We start from the raw sequence: 24728 nt of genomic DNA on the forward strand, positions 1-24728 counted from the left end.
ATTCTTTCTTGCCTCCGTTTCCAGGTGTGCCGAGGCTCCCCGCCTGGGGTGTGGGTTTCCAGCACAGACATGCTTCTCACAGTCCCTACCATGGCAGGTGAGGTGAGGTGAGATGCCCAGGAGGTCCTCAGGGCCGGCTGCCACAGGGTGGCAGTGCTGTGTCAGCAGGAAGAAGCTGCTTCCTGAGGAATGACTGAAAAGTCCCCTCTTCCCTTGGCTTATGTGTATTCACCTGGTGCATTTTGAGACATTTCTTTAATTTTGATACCTGTTTTTCTTTTTGTGGGGTGGGGGTGGGCAGAATGGTGCTCGGTGGACAAGATTTTCCAAAATCAATGTAAAGCTGGATGCTTCCCCTCCCTCTTCTGCCAGAGATCGATTGGCGTAGATTCCAGGGGGTGAGAGTCGTAGCTGTGCCCGGAAGCATCTCCTATGCCAGGCAGCATGGAGTCTACCTTGCTGATGCTCAGGTATTTCATGGAAGGCTGACTCAGGGACTTCCAAAGCCCAACCACACTTGCCTCTCTAACCCAGGGATAGAACACCCTATAGCATCCCCAAAGATAGCATGACAGCTTGTCTTGAAATCCTGTACAATTCCAAACAAGATCTGATAAGTTTTAAGGCCAGAGTTCTTTAGAATGTCCTTTTAGGGCTGGTGTCCTCAGATGTTGCTGGTCTCCAACTCCCATCGTCCCTGACTGTTAGCCATGCTGGCTGCTGGGGTGGATGAGAGTTAAGAGCCCAGCAGCAGCATCTGGAGGCGTCCCCACAGGTGTTCTCACCCCAACCTTAGTAGGATGCAAAATGCTGTTGTGTCTGTCGCCCTGCTAGGAGTGCTGTTGTTCAAGACAACAGCTGGGAAAGGGCCTGGCACTTCTGCTGAGGAGTCTCGGAGGGAGGAGGGAAGGCAAAGGCACCGCCCTCTCTGATGTTCCTCTGTAGTGCAGCAGAGCACTAAAGGACTTCGGTGTGAGGCTGCTTCTCAGTTATGAATGCAATAAATCTTATTGCTCTGTTGGCAGTGGGCGTGCTCTGGAGAGTGGGGAAAGGTCTCTGTTTTCTTTCCCCCAAATAACCCAGGGAGGGGAGTTTTTAACCTCCTAGCCTGTGTCTCCCATTCCGCACCCCGGGATACTTGCTATAAGTTGCTAGGGCATGGCCAGGCCAATTATACTCTTCTCTCTGCCCTCCCTTTTCCTCTGTTCCCTCTTTGGTGATATCCCAACATTTCATGTCTCAGCCGTAGACTAAATCAGCCTTCCCCATCCTGGTGCCCTGCAGATGTTTTGGACAATAAGGGATGCTAAAAAAGAATTTGAGGAGCACATTGCTAAGAACATAAAAACCAACAACAAAAAATTCTATAAATACATTCAAAGCAGGAGACCATCTAGGGAGACAATTGGACCCTTGGATGATAAGGGAGTCAAAGGTGTACTAAAGAACGATAAGGAGATTGCAGAGAAGCTAAATGAATTCTTTGCATCTGTCTTCACAGTGGAAGATATAGGGCAGATCCCTGAACCTGAACTAACATTTGCAGGAAGGGATTCTGAGGAACTAAGACAAATAGTGGTAACAAGAGAGGAAGTTCTAAGCTTAATGGACAATATAAAAACTGACAAATCACCGGGCCCGGATGGCATCCACCCGAGAGTTCTCAAAGAACTCAAAGGTGAAATTGCTGATCTGCTAACTAAAATATGTAACTTGTCCCTTGGGTCCTCCTCCGTGCCTGAGGACTGGAAAGTGGCAAATGTAACGCCAATCTTCAAAAAGGGATCCAGAGGGGATCCCGGAAATTACAGGCCAGTTAGCTTAACTTCTGTCCCTGGAAAACTGGTAGAAAGTATTATTAAAGCTAGATTAACTAAGCACATAGAAGAACAAGCCTTGCTGAAGCAGAGCCAGCATGGCTTCTGGAAGGGAAAGTCCTGTCTCAGTAACCTATTAGAATTCTTTGAGAGTGTCAACAAGCATATAGATAGAGGTGATCCAGTGGACATAGTGTACTTAGACTTTCAAAAAGCGTTTGACAAGGTACCTCACCAAAGGCTTCTGAGGAAGCTTAGCAGTCATGGAATAAGAGGAGAGGTCCTCTTGTGGATAAGGAATTGGTTAAGAAGCAGAAAGCAGAGAGTAGGAATCAACAGACAGTTCTCCCAATGGAGGGCTGTAGAAAGTGGAGTCCCTCAAGGATCGGTATTGGGACCTGTACTTTTCAACTTGTTCATTAATGACCTAGAATTAGGAGTGAGCAGTGAAGTGGCCAAGTTTGCTGACGACACTAAATTGTTCAGGGTTGAACAATTGAAGGGATTGCGAAGAGCTCCAAAAAGACCTCTCCAAACTGAGTGAATGGGTGGAAAAATGGCAAATGCAATTCAATATAAACAAGTGTAAAATTATGCATATTGGAGCAAAAAATCTGAATTTCACATATACGCTCATGGGGTCTGAACTGGCGGTGACCGACCAGGAGAGAGACCTCGGGGTTGTGGTGGACAGCACGATGAAAATGTCGACCCAGTGTGCGGCAGCTGTGAAAAAGGCTAATTCCATGCTAGCGATAATTAGGAAAGGTATTGAAAATAAAACAGCCAATATCATAATGCCGTTGTATAAATCTATGGTGCGGCCGCATTTGGAATACTGTGTACACTTCTGGTCGCCTCATCTCAAAAAGGATATTATAGAGTTGGAAAAGGTTCAGAAGAGGGCAACCAGAATGATCAAGGGGATGGAGCGACTCCCTTACGAGGAAAGGTTGCAGCATTTGGGGGTTTTTAGTTTAGAGAAAAGGCGGGTCAGAGGAGACATGATAGAAGTGTATAAAATTATGCATGGCATTGAGAAAGTGGATAGAGAAAAGTTCTTCTCCCTCTCTCATAATACTAGAACTCGTGGACATTCAAAGAAGCTGAATGTTGGAAGATTCAGGACAGACAAAAGGAAGTACTTCTTTACTCAGCGCATAGTTAAACTATGGAATTTGCTCCCACAAGATGCAGTAATGGTCACCAGCTTGGATGGCTTTAAAAGAAGATTAGACAAGTTCATGGAGGACAGGGCTATCAATGGCTACTAGCCATGATGGCTGTGCTCTGCCACCCTAGTCAGAGGCAGCATGCTTCTGAAAACCAGTTGCCGGAAGCCTCAGGAGGGGCGAGTGTTCTTGCACTCGGGTCCTGCTTGCAGGCTTCCCCCAGGCACCTGGTTGGCCACTGTGAGAACAGGATGCTGGACTAGATGGGCCACTGGCCTGATCCAGCAGGCTCTTCTTATGTTCTTATGTTCTTATGTACATTATCAGCCTCAGCTAGAGATGTGAAGGCCTGGAAAAAAACTTGAAAAAATAAAACCCCAAAAACATTCCCTACCCCCTTTTCCTTTCCTCACCTCAGGCTTTCATATCTCTGGCCTGCATTGGTGGAGGCTGACTAATTATTCAAATAATTATTTAGATATTTTTACCCCACTCTCTAAGGCAAAAAGCCTTCATAAACAGGTATTCCAAAACATGTGGAAGGCACCCGGTTGGTTCATGCAAACAGCCTGTCTAGGGAGCTTCTTGATGGGTGTTTATTGTCATAGAATGGTATAGTTGGAAGGGGCCTATAAGGCCATCAAGTCCAACCCCCTGCTCAATGCAGGAATCCTCAATGTATGCATGTTTTGTGCAGCATCCACACAATATTGCTGGCATCCAAATGCCAGCCCGTATTTTTCCTTGTTTTATCCAGATGCATCCTTTCTGCAGAAAATCCAGTAAGTTACAAAGGCAGCAACCACAACTTCTTTCCAATGCTCTATTTGTAGAATTCACCCCAACCCCATCTGGAAGCACCGTAGACTCATTTCTTTCACTCCAGGGCAGAAACAAGAGCTGCTCAGAGCAAAATGTGAGGAAGTCCAGGATTTTAGCCCAGCTGTGGTTGGCTGCAGTAGCAGCATGTGCCCTCCCCAAACAAAAGATAGTGAGGGGGAAATGGGCATTCCTGGCTTTTGGTGCTCATTGTGAACCCAGAAGTTCCCTATCCAGGTGAATAGATAAGCTACATGGACATTTTCTTATTTCTGTGCCCTTCACGTTCCTTTCATCTGGAAGCTCACAGGTCCTTGTTAGGCCATTTGGTGTTTTTTACATAGAATCATAGAGTTGGAAGGGGCCTATAAGGCCATCAAGTCCAACCCCCTGCTTAAGGCAGGAATCCAAATTAAAGCATACCGTACAGGTGCCTGTCCAGCTGCCTCTTGGCCTCCAGTGTTGGAGAGCCCACCACCTTCCTAGGTCATTGGTGCCATTGTCATACCGCTCTTAGGAAGTTTTTTCCTGATGTTCATCCGAAATCTGGCTTCCTGCAACTTGAGCCCATTATTCCATGTCCTGCACTCTAGAACAATCAAAGCAAGATATCCTGGTCCTCCTCTGTGTGGCAACCTTTCAAGTACTTGGTGCTATCATATCTCCCCTCAGTCTTCTCTTCTCCAGGCTAAACATGCCCAGTTCTTTCAGTCTCTCCTCATAGGGCTTTGTTTCCAGTCCCTTGATCATCCTTGTTGCCGTCCTCTGAACCTGTTCCAGTTTGTCTGCATCCTTCTTGAAGTGCAGACACCAGAACTGGACGCAGAACTCAAGATGAGGCCTAACCAGTGCTGAATAGAGGGGAACTAATACTTCACGTGATTTGGAAACTATACTTCTGTTAATGCAGCCTAATATAGCATTTGCCTTTTATGCAGCCACATCACGCTGTTGGCTGATATTCAGCTTGCGATCAACGACAATTCCAAGATCCTTCTCACATGTCGTATTGCTGAGCCAAGTATCCCCCATCTTATAACTGCATTTGCTTGCTTTTTCCTAGGCATAGATCTTTGCCCTGTTAAATTTTATTCTGTTGTTTTCGGCCCAATGCTCCAGCCTATCAAGATGACTCTAAATTTTGTTTCTGTCTTTCAGGGTATTAGCTATTCCTCCCAAGTTTGTATCATCTGCAAATTTGATAAGCATTCCCTGCTCATCAGTCATTAATAAAAATGTTGAGGAGCACAGGGCCCAGGACTGAGCCCTGCAGTACCCCGCTCATTATCTCCCTCACTGTTTGAGTATGATTCTGTAGCCAACTGTGGATCCACCTGATGTTGTTCCATCCAGCCCACATTTAGCTAGCTTGCTAATCAGGATATCACGGGGCAATGTAGCCCCTTTATTTCTGCATGTCTGGGGAGTTTCCCTGAATATGTATGAACTACCACTTTGTTTTTAGGTGTTCCTGTTCTGCTTTCCCATGGATTCATCCATGGATTTCCCATGGATCACACAACCACCCACATTTCATACAGGAGGGAATCATGATAGAGACAAGAACTTCGAATATCTGCCCTGGGTCCACCTCCACTGGCTTTCCACAAGGCCTCTTCACTGTGGAACTGGCAATGATTTCTTCCATAAATCAGCTCCCGAGTGGGTACAAATGGAGGGTGCTTCAGCCAGCAACTCTGTCCTCGTAGAGGTCAGCCAGGAGAGCAGGCAAAACCCTGCTGATTTGTAGGGCAAGGCGAAGCTCGGTTTGCCCCTGGTGTCACTCTAGGCCAGCCTGGCGCCCTCCGGGCAAGCTGGGGCTCATGGGAGTTGTAGTCCAGAACACCTGGAGGGCACCATGTTGGGGAAAGCCACTCTAGGCATGGGCCTCCTGCTCAGCTGCATCAGAAGTAACAAGACCTGTGGAGATCAGGCTCCAGGGACTTCCTTGTTTGCCCAGCTGCCACAGTGTCTCTCAGGGAGTGAAGTGTTGGCACCTGATTGGTAGAGTTCCTTCTCTGCAGAACGAGTTGTGTAGAGACAAACTAGATGGGACATTCATCACATGTTGGTCTTTATGGGATTGTTTGCTTTTTGTTTTTTGTTTACTTAATAGCAGCCCAGAATGGAGGGGGCGGAGTGGCCTAGATCAGGATCGCAGCCTTAGTTATAGTCCGGGTCTGGACTGGGCACGTCTGCAGCTTCTCTTTGTGTTGGGAGGAGGGGAGCTTCTGTCCAAGGCAAATGGAGGTGGTAGTGGGAGATACAGTCTGGATCAGGGCTGTGGATGGGACAAAGGATGAAAGCCCCAGTCTCCATCTGGGCCACTGTTTAGTGAAAAACAAAATGAGGCATGCAAAAGTCAGCAAAGTAACAGACGTCATGCCTAGTTGGGCCTTTATTCCCGGACAGATTCTTCCAAAGCGTATTGGCTGCCGACACTCGTCAAGGTAGCTGGAGCCCTGGGAGGAAGGGTGGGATAGAAGTTTAATAAATAGATATTAAATAAATAATCAGTGATTATCTCTACAGGGGGTTGTGCAAGACATTCTCTACCAAAACCCTGAGGACCAAATCAAGCAATGCGTGGGACCCGATGGGAAGGTCCCACTGGTAAGTTCTGGGCCTGGGCTGAGTCACAGGAATATCAGAAGAGCCATCCAGTTCAGGACCTTCCCTCACAGGGGCGAGCCAGAGGCCCCAAAGGACCTGAGTGCAGCAGCAGTGCTGACCTCGCTTGTGATTCCCAGCAATGGGTATACTTTGGAGACGTGGGGTGTTCCTGGGAGTAGTATGTGAGGCATTGAGGGAGAGATTCGTGGAGGAGGAGTGTGGGCTGATCCCCTTTCAAAGCCATTCGTGTTGGTGGGCATTTGTTTCTGGGTTGAACTGGGACTGGCTAAGTGATCTGGATACCGAGTTAGTGGTGGGTTTCTAGGCAACAGGGTTGCCTGCTCACTGTGTCAGCTGGAGGGTAAATGTGTCAAAACCCTGTGCTGGAAACCCACCATATCTCTCCACAGTGCAGGATGCCCAAACGTCTCTTATTCCTCCTGCAGGTGTGTGGGGTTGTCTTCTTCTCCTCTGAGACAGCAGAGCAGCTTCTGGCCACCCACGTCATTCCCCCCCTTGATGCCTGCACCTACCTGGGGCTGGACTCAGGAGCTCCAGCCACTCAGGTGAGGCCCTTGGCAAGAGCCAGGTCAATGAAAAGAAACTTGCCGGGGAGTGGCTGCTGTATGCAGCCCAGGGGTGAGTGTGTGAGGACTGCAGAGCAAGGCGAGGGAAGCAGGATCCAGTTGGTCTAGGGAGCCCAGAGTGGCAGGCAGCAAGGCCACTGCAGGACACTCTGGGCTGGATGCTCACGAGCCATCTGAGCCAATCCTTCTCCCAGAAGGTGAGCTGTGGGGCTTTGGGCCCACTGACCGAGTCTTCCATAGGCTAATCCAGCCTGAGTTGGCAGCCTCAGGCCCAGAGTTCTCTAGAAGGTTGTGCTGGTTGCCAAGTCAAGAATGGGTGCTGGTGGGGGACAGTGCTCTCTTGCAAGGGTAGCCAGCTGACCTGTGGGTGAAGGGTTTGTTGTGGGGCTTTGTTGTGGAGCAGGCTATTTCCCTGTAAGGGAGGCTCATTTGTCCCCTTCTTCTCCTTTCCCCACCCCCAGCTCTCGCTCTTCTTCGACATCCTGCTGTGCATGGCTCAGGGGGTGAGCAAAGAGGCCTTTCTGGAGGGACGGAGCCCAGGGACGGGCAGCGGAGATGCCCAGGATGCAGGGGCAGCAAGGAGTGCCCGGTCTGTGCTGTGGAAGGCTCTCCATGCCGTGCCGCTCACAATGGGTGAGGTTGTGAACCTTTCTTGTACAGCGGTTGCCTCCTCAACCGGGCACCCTCCGGCAGCTGTAGGCTACGACTCCCATCGGCCCTAGCCAGCATTGCTGTATTGTGCTGGGGCTGATGGGAGTTGAAGTCCAAGACCTCTGGAGGGCACCAAGCTCCCTTCTGGTGCAGGGCACCCCCTTCTTCTTCTCCTCCTTCTTCTTCTCCCCCCCACCCCCCGGGAGTGGGTGGCCACATGCCTCTGTGTGGATTGTGTGCGCGGCCTCCCACCTCAGCATCTGCCTCCAGGGAGAAAAGCCAGTGCAAAAGGGAGCGCACGACTGGCTCCGTCTCTTCCTAAGCGGGGGTGAAAGCCCAGGCCTCTGTCGCAGGAGGCTGGGAGAAGCAGCTGCCCTGGACGTTGTGCAGGCAAAGCACCTTGGGTTGTAGCCAACTCAGTTTAACTTAGGTTGGCAGCCATGTGCAGAGCAGACCCAGCTGTGGCTGTCAGCCTTTGCTCCCCTTCCCCTTCCTCTTCCCCTGGAGGGATGTGTCCCACTGGGTCCAGAGGCCTCCCTCGGTTGACCTTCCTCCCGGGGAGGGTCTTGTTGGTCCTTGGAGGCCTCGTGGGCTGGACTCAAGTTTCCCTTCAAGGTCCTCCTCCCTCTTTGCAGTGTACATCCCGGAGGGCTGCTATGACTACATGACCATGTCTGCCAGCAACCACATCTGCCACCTGACGCCCCATGTGGGCACTGCCCGCAGCAGCTCCTTCCGCAAAGTGGCGCATTCCCACGTGGCCGTGAGTAGCACCCCACCCACCTCCCACCTTGGGGTGATGCCTCTGAGCCTCCTGAGTGCCTGCCTCCCTGCAGCCTTGTTTTCACTGGGCGGGGGGCTGCTTTGCAGCAGACCTCTGTGGGGGCCTGGGCGCAAGAGAGGAGACATGACTGGCAAACAAGATGAAACCAACTTGCATGCAAAAATCCAAGCACGTTTTGCAGAGGAGACAACTTCCCTGCGTCTGTTCCGTTTCCAAGATTCTGGTCTTGCCAGGCGTTGGCACAAGCTGGAGAAATGGAACGAGAGGGTGGAGGTGAAAGGAGGAGCTGTTGCCGCAGGCGAAAGAGCTGCCTGGGGCTGGTCAGGGAAGTTGACAATTTCTCCTAGGCTCTGCTCTGGGTCCTTGTTTTTCACTCAGTGGTGCCCCACATGATCACAGACTTTACGCCCTCTTAAGGACTAGCAGATTCTGTTTTCCACGTCTGGTAGACAGATTCTGCAAAGGTTGCCTGGGCCTACTTGTCCCCCCCGACTTCCTTCTCCTCCTCCTCCTCCCTGCAGGAGCCTCAGCTGCTGGCTGAGGGCTGCTCCGTCACCAACAGCGTCTTGGAGGGAGCCGTTGCAGTGGGGCCTGGGAGTGTCATCCAGCACTGCTGCTTGAAGGTATGCCATGCGAGGGCAAGGCACGGTGACCATTGCTCTCTGCTGTCCTTGGCTCCAAAAGGCCTCTGGCTTTCATGGGTCATTTCTGGGTTCTCTGAGGCCAACTCAGGGTGGGAAGCAGCTGGGGCATTTAGGTCCTCCAGCCATTGCATGACAGGTGGTGGCGAGTATTTGGCCTTCCAGGCTCAAAGTACGAGTCTCGTTGAGACTGTTAGGGCACGTAAAGTCCTTTCTTGTTGCCCTGCCGTTAATTCCCCTATAAGAGGATGTGATTTTAAAGCACACGGACATGCACGGAATTCAAGGATTTCACCAATACAAAGTTAATATGGACAACAGCTTCAGACCGCAAAGAAAATATCACTGGACCTGCCCACATTGTATGCCTCAATGAGGCATTTCCAGCATTGCACCTCCAGCATCTGTCTGAAGTAGACAGTGCCTCTGTATACAGACGTGCCTGACTAGGATCTGGGAGCTCAGCCACGAGGCTTGCTTAGGCCAGTCATGATCTCTCTCAGCCTAACCTACCTCACAGGGTTGCTGAGAGGATAAAATGGGGAGGGGGAGAACCAGGTATGTCACCTTGAACTCCTCGGAGGCAAGACGGTGAGATATCTTAGTAAAGAGGGTGCAGAGAGGCAGAGTGACGTCTGCAGGAGCTCCTGGATGTCCCTGAAGGCTGTTGGGCTGAATGCAGCCTCACCCCCTTGGTTTGGGTTGACCCCCACTCTCCCCAGCCAGCTGCCTGACATCCAGGTAGGACAAGGTGGCTGCAGCACCCTCACGCCTGGGTGGAGGTTCTGTTTTCTCTGTCCCTGACTGCCTGCAGCAGATGAGGGAGATGTCAGGCTCTATACAATGTGTCATCTTCCCTTTACACATGTACAGAGGCTGTTCAGCACTTCCCAGCCTTTGTGTGTAATGTTTTCACTCACAGCCTGGGCACCCCACAGTATCCCACCCCCATCTCTGGGTGATTCTGGATACCCCCATTCAACTGTGGTTACATTCATTGGTCGGTTGCACGTGAGACAAACCTTTCCTTCAAGGGCTACCCGTATGGTATAAAGCTGCCACCGATTTCAGACTGAAAAATATTTATGGTATGTGCCAAGAGACATGGTAGATTAAGAGTTTTACATTCAGCACCGTTTGTTTATTCACCACCACCCTGACTGGTATTTTACTTACAGTATGTAATACCCAAGCATAGGCGTGAGTATGGAACAATAAGAAAAGCAAAACAATACTTTATTATTTCCAGATAATAATTGTTAAACCTTACAGATAGAAATAAGCTGTGACACAATGTATCATTACACTGTTTCAACTATATTGTAGACCTAGCCAGGCCAGCCACCCTCCCACCCCAATTCCTTACCTATCTAACTGCCTAAGCCCCAGAGTAAAACCAACTGACCCTCTAATTGACAAAACCTCCCAGTATCTTTTAAACTGAAACCCTCCTCCTCCTCTTCCTCATAATCAACTTGAAGACACATCACAACCACAACCAGAGAATCCAAAGCAGAGACATTCACGCCAAACACACACTCCCCAACACGCCATGTTACCTCTCCCTTCTCTGCTTACCAAGTGTGGACATATATTTAGGGCCTTTATTTGCTAGCGTATGTTAGAACCTGTCTTACACATTTACATAGACTTGTGATGTCACAGAGCTTTGTTCTGACCTTTCTGTGGGTGAGTCTCTCCAGGGTCTTCTGCAGACTTGCTTTGGTCAGAGTCCTACAGAACAGGCTCCAGAGGCCTGTGCTCACTTTGTACAGTCCCATTGCATTCCTCAGAGCAGCAAACCAGCCTTGTAATGTGACCCGCCACGCACACCTCCTTTCAGTGACCTCCTCTGCACAAATCCTCCCTCCTCACCTTCCCCGCTGCTGGGGGCGCTTTTTCCCTCAGGCTGTCCTTAGCAGTTGCAAAGTGCCACCTGTCTCTTAGTGCTGCTGTATTGGCAGAGAACCCACCCCCCACCCCTGGGATTGTGGGTGGGGTGTTTTTGTGTGGAGGAGGACAGGAGCACTGCAGGGTGGGGGGGTGGGCGGGCAGGAGCGGGGGCAGGGTCTAGGAAAGCCAGCAAGATCAGAGTTGCCAAAATGCATGTGGCTGCTTGACCTTTCTCCAGGGCCCCTTGGAGATCCACACTGGCTGCCTCCTCACTGGGCTGGACGTGGCATCCTCTGTGGCCCTCAAGAACCACCTGCTCAAGGATGTGGTGATTCAGGGACATGCTGTCAGACTGAGAGAGATCCCCTGCACGGTTTTCACCCTGAGTGGGCGTTACGACGACTGGCAGGTGCAGAATAGGAGCCTGCTTGGCGTGGGGAGGGACCCCAGTTCTCCACTTGGGGGTTCCTTGCAAGTCTTGGGGCTGGGGGTTGCCCCCCAGCAACTGCTTCTTCCAAAAAGCTGGGGAGGGGTTTTTCTTATCTGCCATTGAGGAAAGTTGGGGAGAGGGTTTCTGTGGGGGGGGCAGGGTCCCAAAAACTCTTCCCGAGCCTCACTTCTCTTGCATGTTTCTTCTTCTCTCCCTAGAGTCCGGCAGAAGAAAATGGCACCTACCTGAATGTGCCGTGGGCCGAGTTTTTCCTCAGAACAGGAATACGGTACCTGCTCAAGTCCCTGCCCATCCTGACATACTTCTCCCACTATCCCCACCCGACTGCTTGGCAGCCGAGGGATGCTGTGTATTCTTTCATTCCTCTTCTTCATTCAGCGCTTCCTGCCTTCTTTTCCTTGTGTGGCCACAAGGTCAAGGTGTGGGGATGCATCTCACCTACTCCCCACCCCCCCACCCCACTGTTTGGGCCCCCTTCAGTTCAGCTGCTGGAAGTGGAGGCTCAGGCACAATTCGGTTCAATATACCCCCCCATCCTTGTGTTCAGGATGGAGTAAAAACACTTCAGCCGAGAAGCTTCTCACATATGAATTACAAAAATACGTGAATAACTCTGGAATGTATTTCCAACATAAAATCCCATGTGCTCAGTCAATAATGCCTTTAATTAACACTGGGACAACTTGTGTAAGTGCCTTTTAATCTGTACATGGGTTTTATTTATTGTAATGTTGTTACTTTTGACTTTATAAAATTATAAATAAGAGAAATAAGCAAGACCCATACACACACACACAAATTATATAATATAGTAAATTGTATATGGCGAAAAAGAGGAAGGCCAAAGAAGAGATGGATTGATTCCATAAAGGAAGCCACAGACCTGAACTTACAAGATCTGAACAGGGTGGTTCACGACAGGTGCTCTTGGAGGTTGCTGATTCATAGGGTCGCTGTAAGTCGTAGTCGACTTGGAGGCACATAACAACAAGAAACTAATATCTTCCATGTTTAGTAATTCAGAAATGATGCAAAATAGACAATAAAAAGACTTACTTAGTCCCTGTGGTATCAGGTGGTTTTCTCCAAGAGAAAAATGATATGTTTAAGGGAGCAATTCAAGGCTGAGGGCCTGCTAGATCCTGTGGATTGCCTTGTGCAGAGAGAGGAGAGAGAGGTTTGTCTTGCCTCTCCCCCCCTTCCACACTGCACAGGATCCAAAGCTCTCCCACTTCCTCAAAGACTCCCCCTGGCAAAAATTACTACAACCAACCCAGGGGAAATGGTTCCATTTCTTTTTAAAACTTGTTTTAAATGTGTTCTTGTGTTAGATAGTTTGTAATTGTTCAAAAATGTTTAAATTTTTTTTATCACAGAATAAAGACAACAGCCTCGGAGGCAGCTTCTTCTGCAAGGGGATGTGGGGGCCTGATGCTAAGCTCTGTGCCTCTCCCCACTCCACCTACCTCAGCTAGCTGCTTCCCCCCCCCTCGCTGCCTTCTGTTGTCTTCCTTCCGTGGGTTGTTGGCAATGGCCCAGGCAGTGTCGGCTGCTCAGTGCTTTGCTAGGTGGTGATTGACATCCATCCCTGTCTGTCCTGTCCAGGAGCCAGGACCTTTGGAGCCCAGACACCGCCTCCGCCTTCCCGCCCTGCCTGCTGAACGCTCGCCTCTTCCTGGTGCTCCATGCCTCTGAGTCCCTGGGCCTGGGGGATCTCCTCTGCCTCCTGGGCTCCCCGGGGGCTGGGCAGCTGCAGCGCTGGCGGACTTCCTGGCGCATGTCCTGGGAGGAGCTGCGGGGAATCCTGGACCAGGAGGCGGAGTTGGCCTCCCGCAGGGCCACTTTCTTCCTGCAGGCCCAGAGCAAAACCCGGAGGGTCCTGATGGAGCACAGCAGTTGCAGCCTGCTGCCGCTGATCCGCTCAGCCGTCCTGGAGGGCTACCAGGAGGCCATGCTGGGCACGCTGGACCAGGGTGAGAGATGCTGGGGACGGGGAAGCCCAAAGTGCAGCAGCACCAAGGGCACTGTTTTGGCCCTGTGATCACAGCAGGGTGTCTGTGTGTGACAGAGAAAGGAAGCTCCCTCCCCCCACCCAGCAGCTGCAAATGGTTCAGTGAGAATCCATCTTGGCTCACCTCCCCACCCCCAGCTGGTCCTGGCCTCCCCTTGGATTGCATTTCCCTAGTCTGGGGAGCCTGTTCACCAGCTTCACTCAGTGTTCCCAGGGCCCTGGGCATCTGCCAGCTCCACCCACTGCCTCAGCGTGCGACTCTTTGCGCTCAAGGTGGTTCTTTTCTGCTGCATGCAGGCGATGCTCTCTCCTCTGTCCTGCATGGGCTGTGAATTCAGCCAGGCTTCATGGAGATGCCTGCGCCCACCCTCTACCTCCCAGCCAATGAGCCCCTGGGTGGCAGACAGTGTTGGCACCCATACAGCCTCCCAGCATCCCCAGGTGTAGCCAAGCCAGTGAGCTACTTGCCTGGCCTCTGATACCATCTCTTTGCTTCCTAGTTGCCTCCACGGCAAGCGACCCTGGCATTGCCGCTCGAGCCCTGGCTTGTGTTGCCGACCTCCTGGGTTGCATGGCCAAAGGGGAAGGGGGCTTGCGGAGTGGCCCTGCGGCCAACGCGGCTTGGATCCCTGCCTTCCGGCATCTTGAGGAGGGAAACATCCCTGAGGGCATAAAGGAGCTGGCCGAGGAAAGGAAGAAGTGGCTGAACAGGTACCAGGGTGGGGAGGAGGGAGCATGGTGAAAAGGCTGCCTGGGGCACAGGATGTCCCCAGGAGGGGCTGCCTGCCAGGGGGACGTTGGGTGTCTCCAGAGAAGCCCACCCCTGCACCCTAATGAAGGCTGTTGGCTCATGCTGGCCCTCAGCAGGCAAATGCAGACTCTGCGCCCCAAGAGCAGTCTGCACATGGCTAGGAGTACTGCGCCATCCCTGCTTCAGGTGGTGCTGTTCCTTGCACTTGCTCCCAGCAAGGAGGGAAAGAAGCCCAGCATGCCTTTCCAGCTGTCCCAGATAGACTGGCCTCATCTTCCCAGGCTGCAGGGAAGGGCCTCAGTGGCAGAGCACCTGACCCATCCTCCTGGCATCCGGTGGCAGGAGGGATCCTTGGTTTCTGCCAAGGTGCTGGAGAGCCGCTGCCAGTCAGCTGCTGGGCTAGGTGGGCCAAGGGCTTCCAGTGTCCGCATTTGCCTTGGCTACCAGGGGCCTTTGAGCAGCACAAAGGAGAGCGGTCCAATCCCGCCTGCCCTTCCCAAGAGTTGGCCTCCAGGGGCAGCATGAGGTTGTGGGCAGAGACCTGGAGCAGGGTCTGGTCCTGCTTGGGAGAGCCACCTCTCCATCAGGGTCTCTCTGAATGGACTTTGAGAGTAACAAAAGGACGGTCTCTGTGTGGGCAAAGACAATCCAGCTAGAAAACCACTTTGCAAATTAGGAGCATTCACTAAGGCAGCCTTCCCCAACCTGGTGCTCTCCAGATGTTTTGGACTACAGCTCAAAAATGTCTGGAAGGCTGTGCTAAGGAGTCGGCAGAAGCAGCACAGGTGACGAGATGCCTCCTCTCTCCTCTCCCTCCCAGGCCAGGCCTACTTGTCCGTGCTGCTCGGCATTACGAGGGTGCTGAGCAGATCCTCATCCGCCAGGCAGTGATGTCCTCCGGCCAGTTCATCAGCTTCAGGCAGGGGGAGCTGCCTCCCATGGGCCACTGGCTGAGAGTGGCGTGCCCAGCCAGAGTAGACCTGTCTGGTAAGTAGCTGCTGAAGCTGGGCTTGCACTGCCGTTCTGGGGCCAGGCCTCCTTCAGCCCCAGGCATGTTTGGAAGGAGCCTTGTACTTCTTCTCCCTAGACCTAGACTAAGAGGTGCTTGGGCAGGAGAGTGTTGGGGGAGCCCCCTTTATGCTTGCCTGGGGGAGGGCAGATGTCTTTTAGATAAGTTCATATAAGCAGTAGCAATTGGCACCGGCTGTGCTAATTCAGTGGGTTTCGTTGCTTAGCAGAATGATCAGAGCAGGTACGCACTGCAGCACTATTGTGATTCTACAGAGCAGATAGGACACTATATTTCACTACTGTACTTGTGAGAGAAACCCCCTTCTCTTAATCTTAACAGCATTCATTGCTGGGTCTCCCACTCCCTCTCAGTCTCTCATCAGGGTATTCCTACCAGCTTCTTTTATAGCTTTCAGACAGGATCAGCCAGCAGCCAAACCTGTTGGCTGCCTTCTGTGCTCAGTCAGGTGACTCCTTCTCGTACTTCAAAGGAGAGACATGCTTTCTGCATGAATCACCTCTCTTATGACTTCAGGTGACATCATTCATTCTTAGAAAGCCCTACCAAACCTCTTCTTTCTACTATAGCAATTATAACAGTTTCAGATACCAAAATAGGCTCAGATAGGGCATCAAAGAGACAATTGCTGGATTCCACACATCTTCAGACAATATGACATTACAGGAAGAGCCTGTGAGTGATGCTTTTCTCTGCCTTGAACACAAGGGGATCGATTGCCTGCTCTGAGGCTTGACCGCTATGCTTAAGCCTCCCCAGGGTGAGGGTTCACTGACGAGCAAAAGCATGAAGCGGCCAAGTGCCACCAGTGGGGCATACTCCAAGATCTCTTGCAATGTCACAGAGGATGTGCTGGGCATAGCATCCTTTGCAACATTGCAAGGTCTCCTGCGGAGCACCCCTTTTGAGTCATTTTGGGGGGGGCAGAATCCTGTGGATTAAGTCTGCCAGTTGTACTAAGGGGCCTCTTTTTCTGGCTTTGTTTTGCAGGTGGCTGGAGTGACACTCCACCTATCACGTATGAACATGGAGGAGCAGTGGTAGATCTGGCTGTCTTGGTGGATGGGCACAGGCCAATTGGTGCCCAAGCCCGGCGCATTCCTGAGCCAGAGCTGCAGCTGGTTAGCTGCAGTGGAAGGCTGGAGGGAGAGGTGGTAGTGGAGCTTGTGTGTCGAGACCTGGAGAACTTGTTGGATTACTGCCAGCCTCATGCACCAGGTGAGGGCCTGACACCCACTTCCCTTGTCTGCTGTGAGGAGACCCTAGGGACTCCAGTGGAGCTGTCTCCTGTGCGGAGCAGAGGCACATGCTGAGTTGCAATGTGCTACAAAATGTGTGCGTTGTTTTCACACCTAGGGTGGAGGGCCAAGTGCAGGTGTGTGGCTCCTTTTTTGATGGGCCCAGTACTACCTGTGCAGGCCAGAGGCTCTGAGTGCTTTGCTCAAAGGCTGTTTTGGCCTGGGCTGCTTTCATGATGAAGCAGGAAGAGTCGGCTCCCCCATCCCGTGCTTGGGAAGGAGACTTGCTTGTTTGCAATATCACCCTGTCTCTCGCTGTGACTTGTGTCCCTCCCCTACTGGCTCCTGAAGGAGCATCCCTGCTGGATTACCTCCATCTCGGCCCACTGAGCTGCGTCACACTCCTGGTCCTGAGTTCATCTCCTGGTTACAAGCCCCTGGGCCTGAGTCCAGGTCTTTGTTCCTTCCATTGGGTGCCACCATGTGCCAGACGGCAGGCTGGGTGTGGGCCATCCTGGCCTCCATTCTAACCTCTTCTGTTCTTCTAGGAGCCTTGCTGAAAGCAGCCTTGATTTGCACTCACATCGTGGACCTCCCTTCCCAGAAGACCTTGCGAGAACAGCTGAAGGAGCGCTTTGGAGGCGGCCTTGAACTCCGCACCTGGTCACATCTTCCTCATGGATCAGGGCTGGGTATGATGCTCGCCATTGTTCAGGGGGGGGGGCAGGCCCACTCTAGCTGCATTTCTCTGGCTACCCTTCAGAAGGATCATAGAGGTGTTTCACGTGTAGCTGGTCCCGCTCCAAAGGTAGGAGATTTGACCCCCACTCCATTCTCTTTCTCCCTCAGAGTTCAGAGCTCACCCTCAAATCACCTTTTGCAGCCAGGGAGTTCTTTTGCCCCCCACCCCAAGCCCACTTGGGCACACTGTGCCAGAGGCATTTGAGGCCGCTTGAGGCCAGGGTTCCATCCTGCCTCCCTCTCATTTTGGAGCATCCTGGTGCCTGCCCTTTTCTCTCCTGCATCACCTTGAAATGGGGGCGGGGGCAACATCACACTCTCTTCTTTTGCACAGAGAGAAAATACATTTTTGGGAGAGTGATGGGATTTTTGAGCAAGACTTGGGGATAATTTGGAAGAAGCAAGATGTGGGGGCCTAAATGGGAAGAGCAGCAGAGCAACACCCCCGCCCCCCAGTGTTTGCTTGTAGCTGTCAGTAGACACAATGGAAGGCCAGTCCTGGGAAGAACTGCACATGGGAAGTGGGTGGGACTAGGCCATTCACTTAGAGCAGGGCTGGCAAATCTTTTTGGCTCCATTGGCTAAATTTGACAGGTGGGCAAGGAGACTTGGAAAAGACTTTAAGACGGCCCCTACTCTCCTGTTTGAGCAGACGGGAGCGCAAGAGCTGTCTTCAAGCCTCTGCAAAAGCTTCTTTGGAGTAGCTTACATACGCCAGCTGCTCCAAAGGGTGCTTTTGCTCAGGGCTTTAATCCCCGCTCAGCTAGTGAGCAGGGATTAACTCCTGCTGCTGTGGCTGCACAGTTGTGTTCCCTGCAGGGGACAGGATCACGCAGCCAAGGCAGGATTAAGCCCTGTCTTCCTGCCCATCTGCTGACATCACTAGGGATGCTAGTGGCTGGGCAGGTGGGCATGGCTTGGGGAAAATGGCCTCAGGGGACCAAACAGGTTTCCGACCCCTGATTGGCCCAGAGGCTGGAGGTTCCTCACCTGATTTAGATGGTTACAACAAATACATTGAGAATATATAGGGCTTTCTGCACACAGGCCTCCTTGCGCTGTTCCCCATCCCAGAGTTACATTTGATACTTCTGCAGACATTGGGGTTCCCTCCCAAGTCTCCCATTACCTCCCTCTTGTTTGTGGCTGTTGCTACTTTGGGTCCAGAAGATCAGAAATATTTTATTTATTTATTTATTTATTAAATTTGTATCCTGCCCTTCCTCCCAGAAGGAGATGATGGGTGTATGGAGCCTCCAGTTTCAGAGGCAATCTACCACTGATTAGAGAGTGAACAGCTACTGGGGAGCAACAATGGATAGCCAGATGGGTCTTTGGTCCAGTACAGTCTGGCTCTTCTTATGACAAGGCTCAGAGATTGAAGCCTCATACGCACCTCCACTGTAAAGCCTGTTGTGATGCTCTTTTTGATGTTCTCTGGTCTGGTGCTGTGGGATCTGGGTGGGGATGGGGGTGCAGTGGCTCCACTGGTGAAGGACAGAAGCTGGTCCCCCCCGCCCCTGCCACACACCCTGCGTTGGTGCTCACTTGTTCTCTTCTGCAGGCACCAGCAGCATCCTGGCAGGTGCTGTGATAGCATCTCTGTACTGGGCATCTGGGCGATCCACCAGTGTAGAGTCCCTCATTCATGATGTGCTGCATTTGGAGCAGGTTCTCACCACAGGTAAGAAATTATTTGTTTAGAGATGTACTGTTCACTCCACCTTGAAAGCAACGAAAGCAAACTTCAGTCGAAAGGAAGACCACGCCATCTAACTCTGTGCCGTGTCAGCCCTTTTCCTGAGCCCCAAATGCAATATTAGCTGTGCCTTGGAGGCATTTATCTCTTCTGGGTAGTAGAAATCTATCTAGCTCACTTGGCTGCTGTGATTCAAAATGCATAGTTGGCCATTTCCCTTCAATAGAAATTTTGGGATGTCTGTCATGTGCATTCCTCCATGATCCTGAGTGCACTTGAGTTTCGTTGCTATATGTTTGGAGGAATGTGCATCTGAGAGGGGGGTGTCCTTATCTGTCACTTGGACCAGGTGAGTCATGCGCTTCTTTCTGTTTCTCTGTACGTGTTGTGCCCCTGCCCACTACAGCATCCATTACGTGGTTCCTCCCCTGCACTCCCCCCGTTGTCCTTACAAGAATCCTATGAGGTAGCTTTGGCTGACTGGCTCAAGGACACCCAATGAATTTAATGGTTGACTGGGGATTTGAACCTTGGTCTTCCAGGTCCTAGTCCAACATTCTGACCACTACACCACATTGGCTTTTTTAGATGCCCCCTGCTGCCCCCGGGAAATACAATGTCATACATTCTCAGGATTTCTGGTCAGAACTGACAATTGATTTGACTACACCCCTGTTCAGGCGTTATTTGCACGTAGGGCATAAGCAAATAGAGCAGGTGTGGGGAACCTTTGGATCTCCAGATGTTGCTGAACTACAACTCCCATCAGCCCCAGCAAGCATGGCTAATGGAGTTGTAGTCCAGCAACATCTGGAGGCCCAAAGGTTCCCCACACCTGATGGCAGAGAGGCAGCAGAAGTCCCCTGCCTTTAGCCCTCTGCCCCAGCATGGAGCTCTCCCTTCTCCCTGCGCCTGATCCAGTCACCGTGGGTTGTGAGCAGAAATGCCTGCGCTCTTGATTGCAAGCAGCAACTCCACACAGGTGGGTCACCCAACTAACCAGGTATCCTAATCATGCAGAGCCTGACTTTCGAGCGGGACCTCCTGATGACCTGGACTTTCTGCTTACGCACCTGCATGCAGCCCAGGACTGCAGGAGCGGAGCATTCAGATGTAGATAAACCGATAAGCCTGCAGAGAAATCAGATGGAATAAAAATCTGTTTTTGGTATTCTGCTCCTTCAGTCTACTTCCTAATATTATTGAGGAAGGGACCTCCTGGAGATGTCTTCAGTATGATGGAGAAAGCACCTTCCAATGTGAACAGAATTAACATCAAATCCAGATTCATGAAGGACTTGCTCCTTCTGTCTTCTGGTAGGTGAGGTTATCTCTGATCTGATCGGAAGAATTTCCAACACCATCAAGGCATAGAAAGGGCCACTCTTCCTTTCTTAGCTCTGTGGTCTTTTATGTGCCAGATGGATTTGGGGGAGCACTGTGTCTCCACCCAGATGTGGAACATGATGGATCTGAAGGTGTAGGACCTTCAGCTGCACCTGTAGCTCTGATGGCCTGTTTGTTGCAGAGGGGCAAGGCTCTCGCTCGCTGGATGTTGCTGGACTGGGGGGAAGGGGTTCAGGGGGGATTAAAAACGGACATTTAAAAATCGGATCTTTTAAAAATAGCCATTGTAATGCTAAGTTTCTCCTAAATAATATTAAATCTGGATATATTTTATCTATTAAATATATACAGTGCCTTGCAAAAGTAATCAGACCCCTGACCAGTGCTGTCATATGACTGAATTACAAATGGTACATTGTAATTTCGTTCTGTATGATATTTTATTTCGAAACACTGAAACTCAAAATCAAGTATTGTAAGGTGACATTGGTTTTATGTTGGGAAATGCTTGTAAGAAACATAAAAAACTGAAACATGTTGCTTGCATAAGTATTCAACCCCTGTGGTGTGGAAGCTCCCAGTTTACACAGATGAAAGAAATTGCCCTATCGAGGACACAATTACACAATTGGCCTCCACTTGTGAACCATTAAAGTTGCTGTCACATTGTTAGGATAAAAACTCCACTGTTGAAGGATTATTGGTCAGGCTGTGGATCGGAAGGAAAATGAAGACCAAAGAGCCACAAGTCACAGAGCAGTTGCATGCCACCTTGCCGCTGCACCAGCTAGTGATCGGAGTGTGGAGGAACATTTGGCTGTGACAACCACCAAAGGTTTTGGTCCCAAACTCAACAAAGGGGCCCCTAAACTGCTGTGGGGCCCTGCCTATTGAAAACACTCTGATAACTGCTTTAAGAGTTGCGGCTTTGAATTTCATTTTCGAATTAGTTTAGTGAATTTCATTAATCTGACTTAGGTCATTCCAGGCATTGCCTGCCACGTACAGGCATTTCATCTTTAACTCACAAAAACAAACCGCTCTGATGACGGGACCTCTCGGAGTCATGGGCATTTTGTTTTTGCTTGCTGTGTTGCTTTTGAGAAGGTGAGGTTGGGCCAAGGCAATGCTGGAAAGCGCAGGAGAAGACAACATTGCCCAGTCTGCAGGGCCTCTATGCCCGGAGGGGGAGAGGGGAGGGGAGGGACCTTTTTCTGTTCCTCCCTCGCGGGTTCCCCTCCTGGGAGCCACATGCCAGTAGTGGGCGTCAGGACAGAGGCGAAAAACCAAGTGAGCAGAGCAACAGACGGGAGGCCTGCCCTTGTGGAGGAGGCAGAAAGCAGAGCCTTCCCATGTGCCTATCTCCATCCGCAAACAGGCATTCTCACAGCTCAAGCACACATTCCAGACAGGCAAGGCCACTGAGGGGTGTGGCCTAGCAAGAGTCTGAAGGGCCACATATAGATGCTGGAGGGCCACATTCAGTCTCCAGCCCCCCCCCTCTATGTTTCATAATTTAGGCTGTAAGCCTGCTCCCACTTGCCTGGGAGTAAACCCCACTGAACTCAGTGTGAAGTCTCTCTGTGTAGACATATGTAGGACAGCACTGTTAACATTACAAACTGGTTCACTATAATGGATCCTATAAGAATGCCCCAATACGGCAATAGGCTAACCTCTAGATTACTGCAATGCATTATACATAGGGCTGCCTTTGGAGACAGTTTAGAAACTGCAGCTGGTGCAGAATTCAGCAGCCTGGGTAAGAAGATCTGAGCACATAACAACAACTCTGGCACAACTGCACTAGCTACCAGTTTCCGGGCTCAATTCAAAGCGCTGGTTTTGATCTATAAAGCCTTATACAGCTCAGGACCCCAATACCTCAAAGACCGCCTCCCCTCATATAAACCAACCCTGTGTTCAGCATCAGAGGCCTTCTTTGTGTGCCCCCTCCAAGGGAGGTACAGAGTGAGAACAGGCCTTCTCAGTGGTGGCCCCCCACTTGTGGAACACTCTCTCCGGAGATGCAAGCCTGGCAGCATCATTATCTATCTTTAGGTGCCAGGCAAGAACATTCCTCTTCTCATAGGCATTTGGCTCTTAATTTTTTTGGAGGGCTTTTCACCTTGTAAGCTTCTTTTAGGGGGTAGGTAGTTCTACCCTCTTATCCTAGTATTTTTTTAAAAAAACTGTTCTAAGCAACTAATACAGTTAATAAATAAATAAATAAAATATTTTAAAGAATATAGGAAGAAAAGGAAACTACTAAATGGATGCAATGTGGCAAAGAGATGAGACACCTGGCTAGGAGACTAAAAGGGTGTAAATTGGAGGTCCAGTGGATTCATCTTTGACTTCAGCCCACAACTTCCCTGTCTTGGAACTTGCTGGCTTTTGGGGGGGGGATTTTTGGCAGTTGAAGATGGAAGGGTCTATCCCCCCCTCCCCATGTAGTGACTTGCCAATCCCCCCTTGCGGCAGTGAGGCTTAAGCTCTCTGTGCAATTAGGATTAAGAGAGAAAAATCCTAATTGCCACAGAAAGAAAATGGGTGGCCCAGGCCTGGTTACCTATTTTTAGTTCTGGCCTCAACCATCCCTGGTATGTCCCCCTCACTCCTAAGTTCCCCCAGGAGAATGAAGCCCTCGACATAAAAAGGTTCCCTTCCCTGGGGTAAATAACAACAACATAAGAAAAGCCTCCTGGATTAGGCTGGGGGGGGGGCATCTAGTTCAGCATTGTCTGTTCTCCTGGTGGCCAACCAGATGCCCCAGTGGGAAGAAGCCCCCAAGCAGGACCTGAGCGCAAGATCCCTCTCCCCCTCCTGCCATTTCCAGTCACTGGTATTTGGAAGCACGCTGCCTCCGTCCTGTCTAGTAGCTTTCTTTAGCTGTCAATTAACAGCTTTGTGATCAGATATGCAACATTGTTTGGGAAATATGAAACAGGGAAACCTGATTTAAATTGGCTTATCTTCTTGTAGATTTAAATCAATCCATTCTGGGGTTGCTTCTTATTATTTTTAAAATATTATTTATTTAAATTTATGTGACCCGCGAGCTTGTGTTTTAAATTGTTTTTAAAATATGTTTTTAAATTGTGTGTTTGTTTTAATGTTTTTGATTGCTATAAACCGCCCTGAGAGCTTCGGCTACGGGGCGGTATACAAGTGCAATAAACATACAGAATCACAGAACCATAGAGTTGGAAGGGGCCTTGTAGGCCATCGAGTCCAACCCCCTGCTCACAGCAGGAAATCCACAGCCAGAGCATCTCCCGCAGACAGCCGTCCAGCCTCTAAATAAATAAATAAATAAATAAATAAATCCTGCCTTTCCTTCTCGAAGGGCCCCAGCCTATCAAACATAGGATGCGATAAAACCATCACCTGTCTACAGTTATTAAATGGCCATTACCCTTCCACAGCACTGGACAAATATAGATGGATTCAAATAATAATATTATTGTTATTATTAACTACATGATTTCAGTACCACCTTATGTGTAGTCTTAGGAAGGGTTACAAACATACATTTTAAAACTAGAAAAACACAGTTGAAGATGTGAAACCAGATTAGATCAAACCAAAGCTTGCAACAGATGAACCTTCTTCAGGATCCTCATATTCTCTCCCATGTCAGCAATTTCATTGCTTCAGAGAGAAGAGGGCTCCCAGCCATAGAAACACCTTCTCCCCAGTGGGGCTTCCTCACCTGATTCCAAGACTCCTCTTGCCGCCCACAAGGGATTCACATTGCAACAGGTCAGTGAGCAGGATCTCTTTCTCAACACCTGCCCTTGTTCCTGACAGGTGGAGGATGGCAGGACCAGGTTGGTGGGCTGATGCCAGGCCTCAAGATTGGGCGTTCGAAGGCTCAGCTGCCATTGAAAGTGGAAGTGGAGCAGATCACCGTTCCGGAGGGTTTCATACACACCCTGAATGAGCACCTGCTCCTGCTTTACACTGGGAAGACACGCCTTGCCCGCAACCTGCTCCAGGTATGTGGCCTTGGGACCACAACGGGGACATCCCTTCCAGCAGAGAGGTGTCCATCGTGTCTGACAGCTGTTTGCATGCATTTTGTCCTCGAGTCTTAGTCGATGCAGGTATGATTCATACTAAGTATGTAAATACAGGCACATATACAGACACACAGGGCTGGCCCTGGGAGAAACACCTTCCTGGGCAAGGAGTGCTGTCAGTGCCCTCCCCCCTTCAGCTTTACAGGACCTGTCTGGGGCCTGGAGCAAGTGTGATGTTGGGGGCCTGCTGCTGCCCCAGGGAAAAGGGCTAGAATGGAAGTAGCTGAAGCTGGTGACTGCCCCCCCCATCTGATGTCAGTGAATTCCAGGAGTTCATTATGTGAAGAAGTACGTAGGCAGGAATATGGCGGTACCATCAGCCATGCCATCTTCAGTAAGATGATTGGCCAAGCCTTGGCAGGTGGACCAAGATTGGCACTGGGCAGCCAGGGGCCCCT

The 24728-nt window shown here is 50.7% G+C and overlaps 1 protein-coding gene across 3 annotated transcripts in view; it reads left to right on the forward strand.

Moving 5' to 3' along the window:
• Positions 1 to 24728, forward strand: part of FCSK (fucose kinase) — a 35502-nt gene that overhangs the window by 7038 nt on the left and 3736 nt on the right. For 2 of the 3 annotated variants that reach the window (XM_061594003.1, XM_061594004.1), the window contains exons 6-22: positions 25 to 97; positions 373 to 470; positions 5274 to 5519; positions 6341 to 6421; positions 6868 to 6987; positions 7470 to 7641; positions 8295 to 8422; positions 8965 to 9066; positions 11216 to 11386; positions 11626 to 11696; positions 13034 to 13401; positions 13940 to 14150; positions 15011 to 15177; positions 16211 to 16438; positions 17007 to 17150; positions 18764 to 18883; positions 24059 to 24246. In XM_061594003.1, the coding sequence (XP_061449987.1) occupies positions 25 to 97; positions 373 to 470; positions 5274 to 5519; positions 6341 to 6421; positions 6868 to 6987; positions 7470 to 7641; positions 8295 to 8422; positions 8965 to 9066; positions 11216 to 11386; positions 11626 to 11696; positions 13034 to 13401; positions 13940 to 14150; positions 15011 to 15177; positions 16211 to 16438; positions 17007 to 17150; positions 18764 to 18883; positions 24059 to 24246 (2688 nt within the window). The remainder of the gene's footprint in view (positions 1 to 24; positions 98 to 372; positions 471 to 5273; positions 5520 to 6340; positions 6422 to 6867; positions 6988 to 7469; positions 7642 to 8294; positions 8423 to 8964; positions 9067 to 11215; positions 11387 to 11625; positions 11697 to 13033; positions 13402 to 13939; positions 14151 to 15010; positions 15178 to 16210; positions 16439 to 17006; positions 17151 to 18763; positions 18884 to 24058; positions 24247 to 24728) is intronic. The other variant, XM_061594005.1, reaches the window with a different exon arrangement.

The sequence above is a fragment of the Rhineura floridana genome, chromosome 13 (genome assembly GCF_030035675.1).
Source record: "Rhineura floridana isolate rRhiFlo1 chromosome 13, rRhiFlo1.hap2, whole genome shotgun sequence".
Classification (NCBI taxonomy): domain Eukaryota; kingdom Metazoa; phylum Chordata; class Lepidosauria; order Squamata; family Rhineuridae; genus Rhineura; species Rhineura floridana.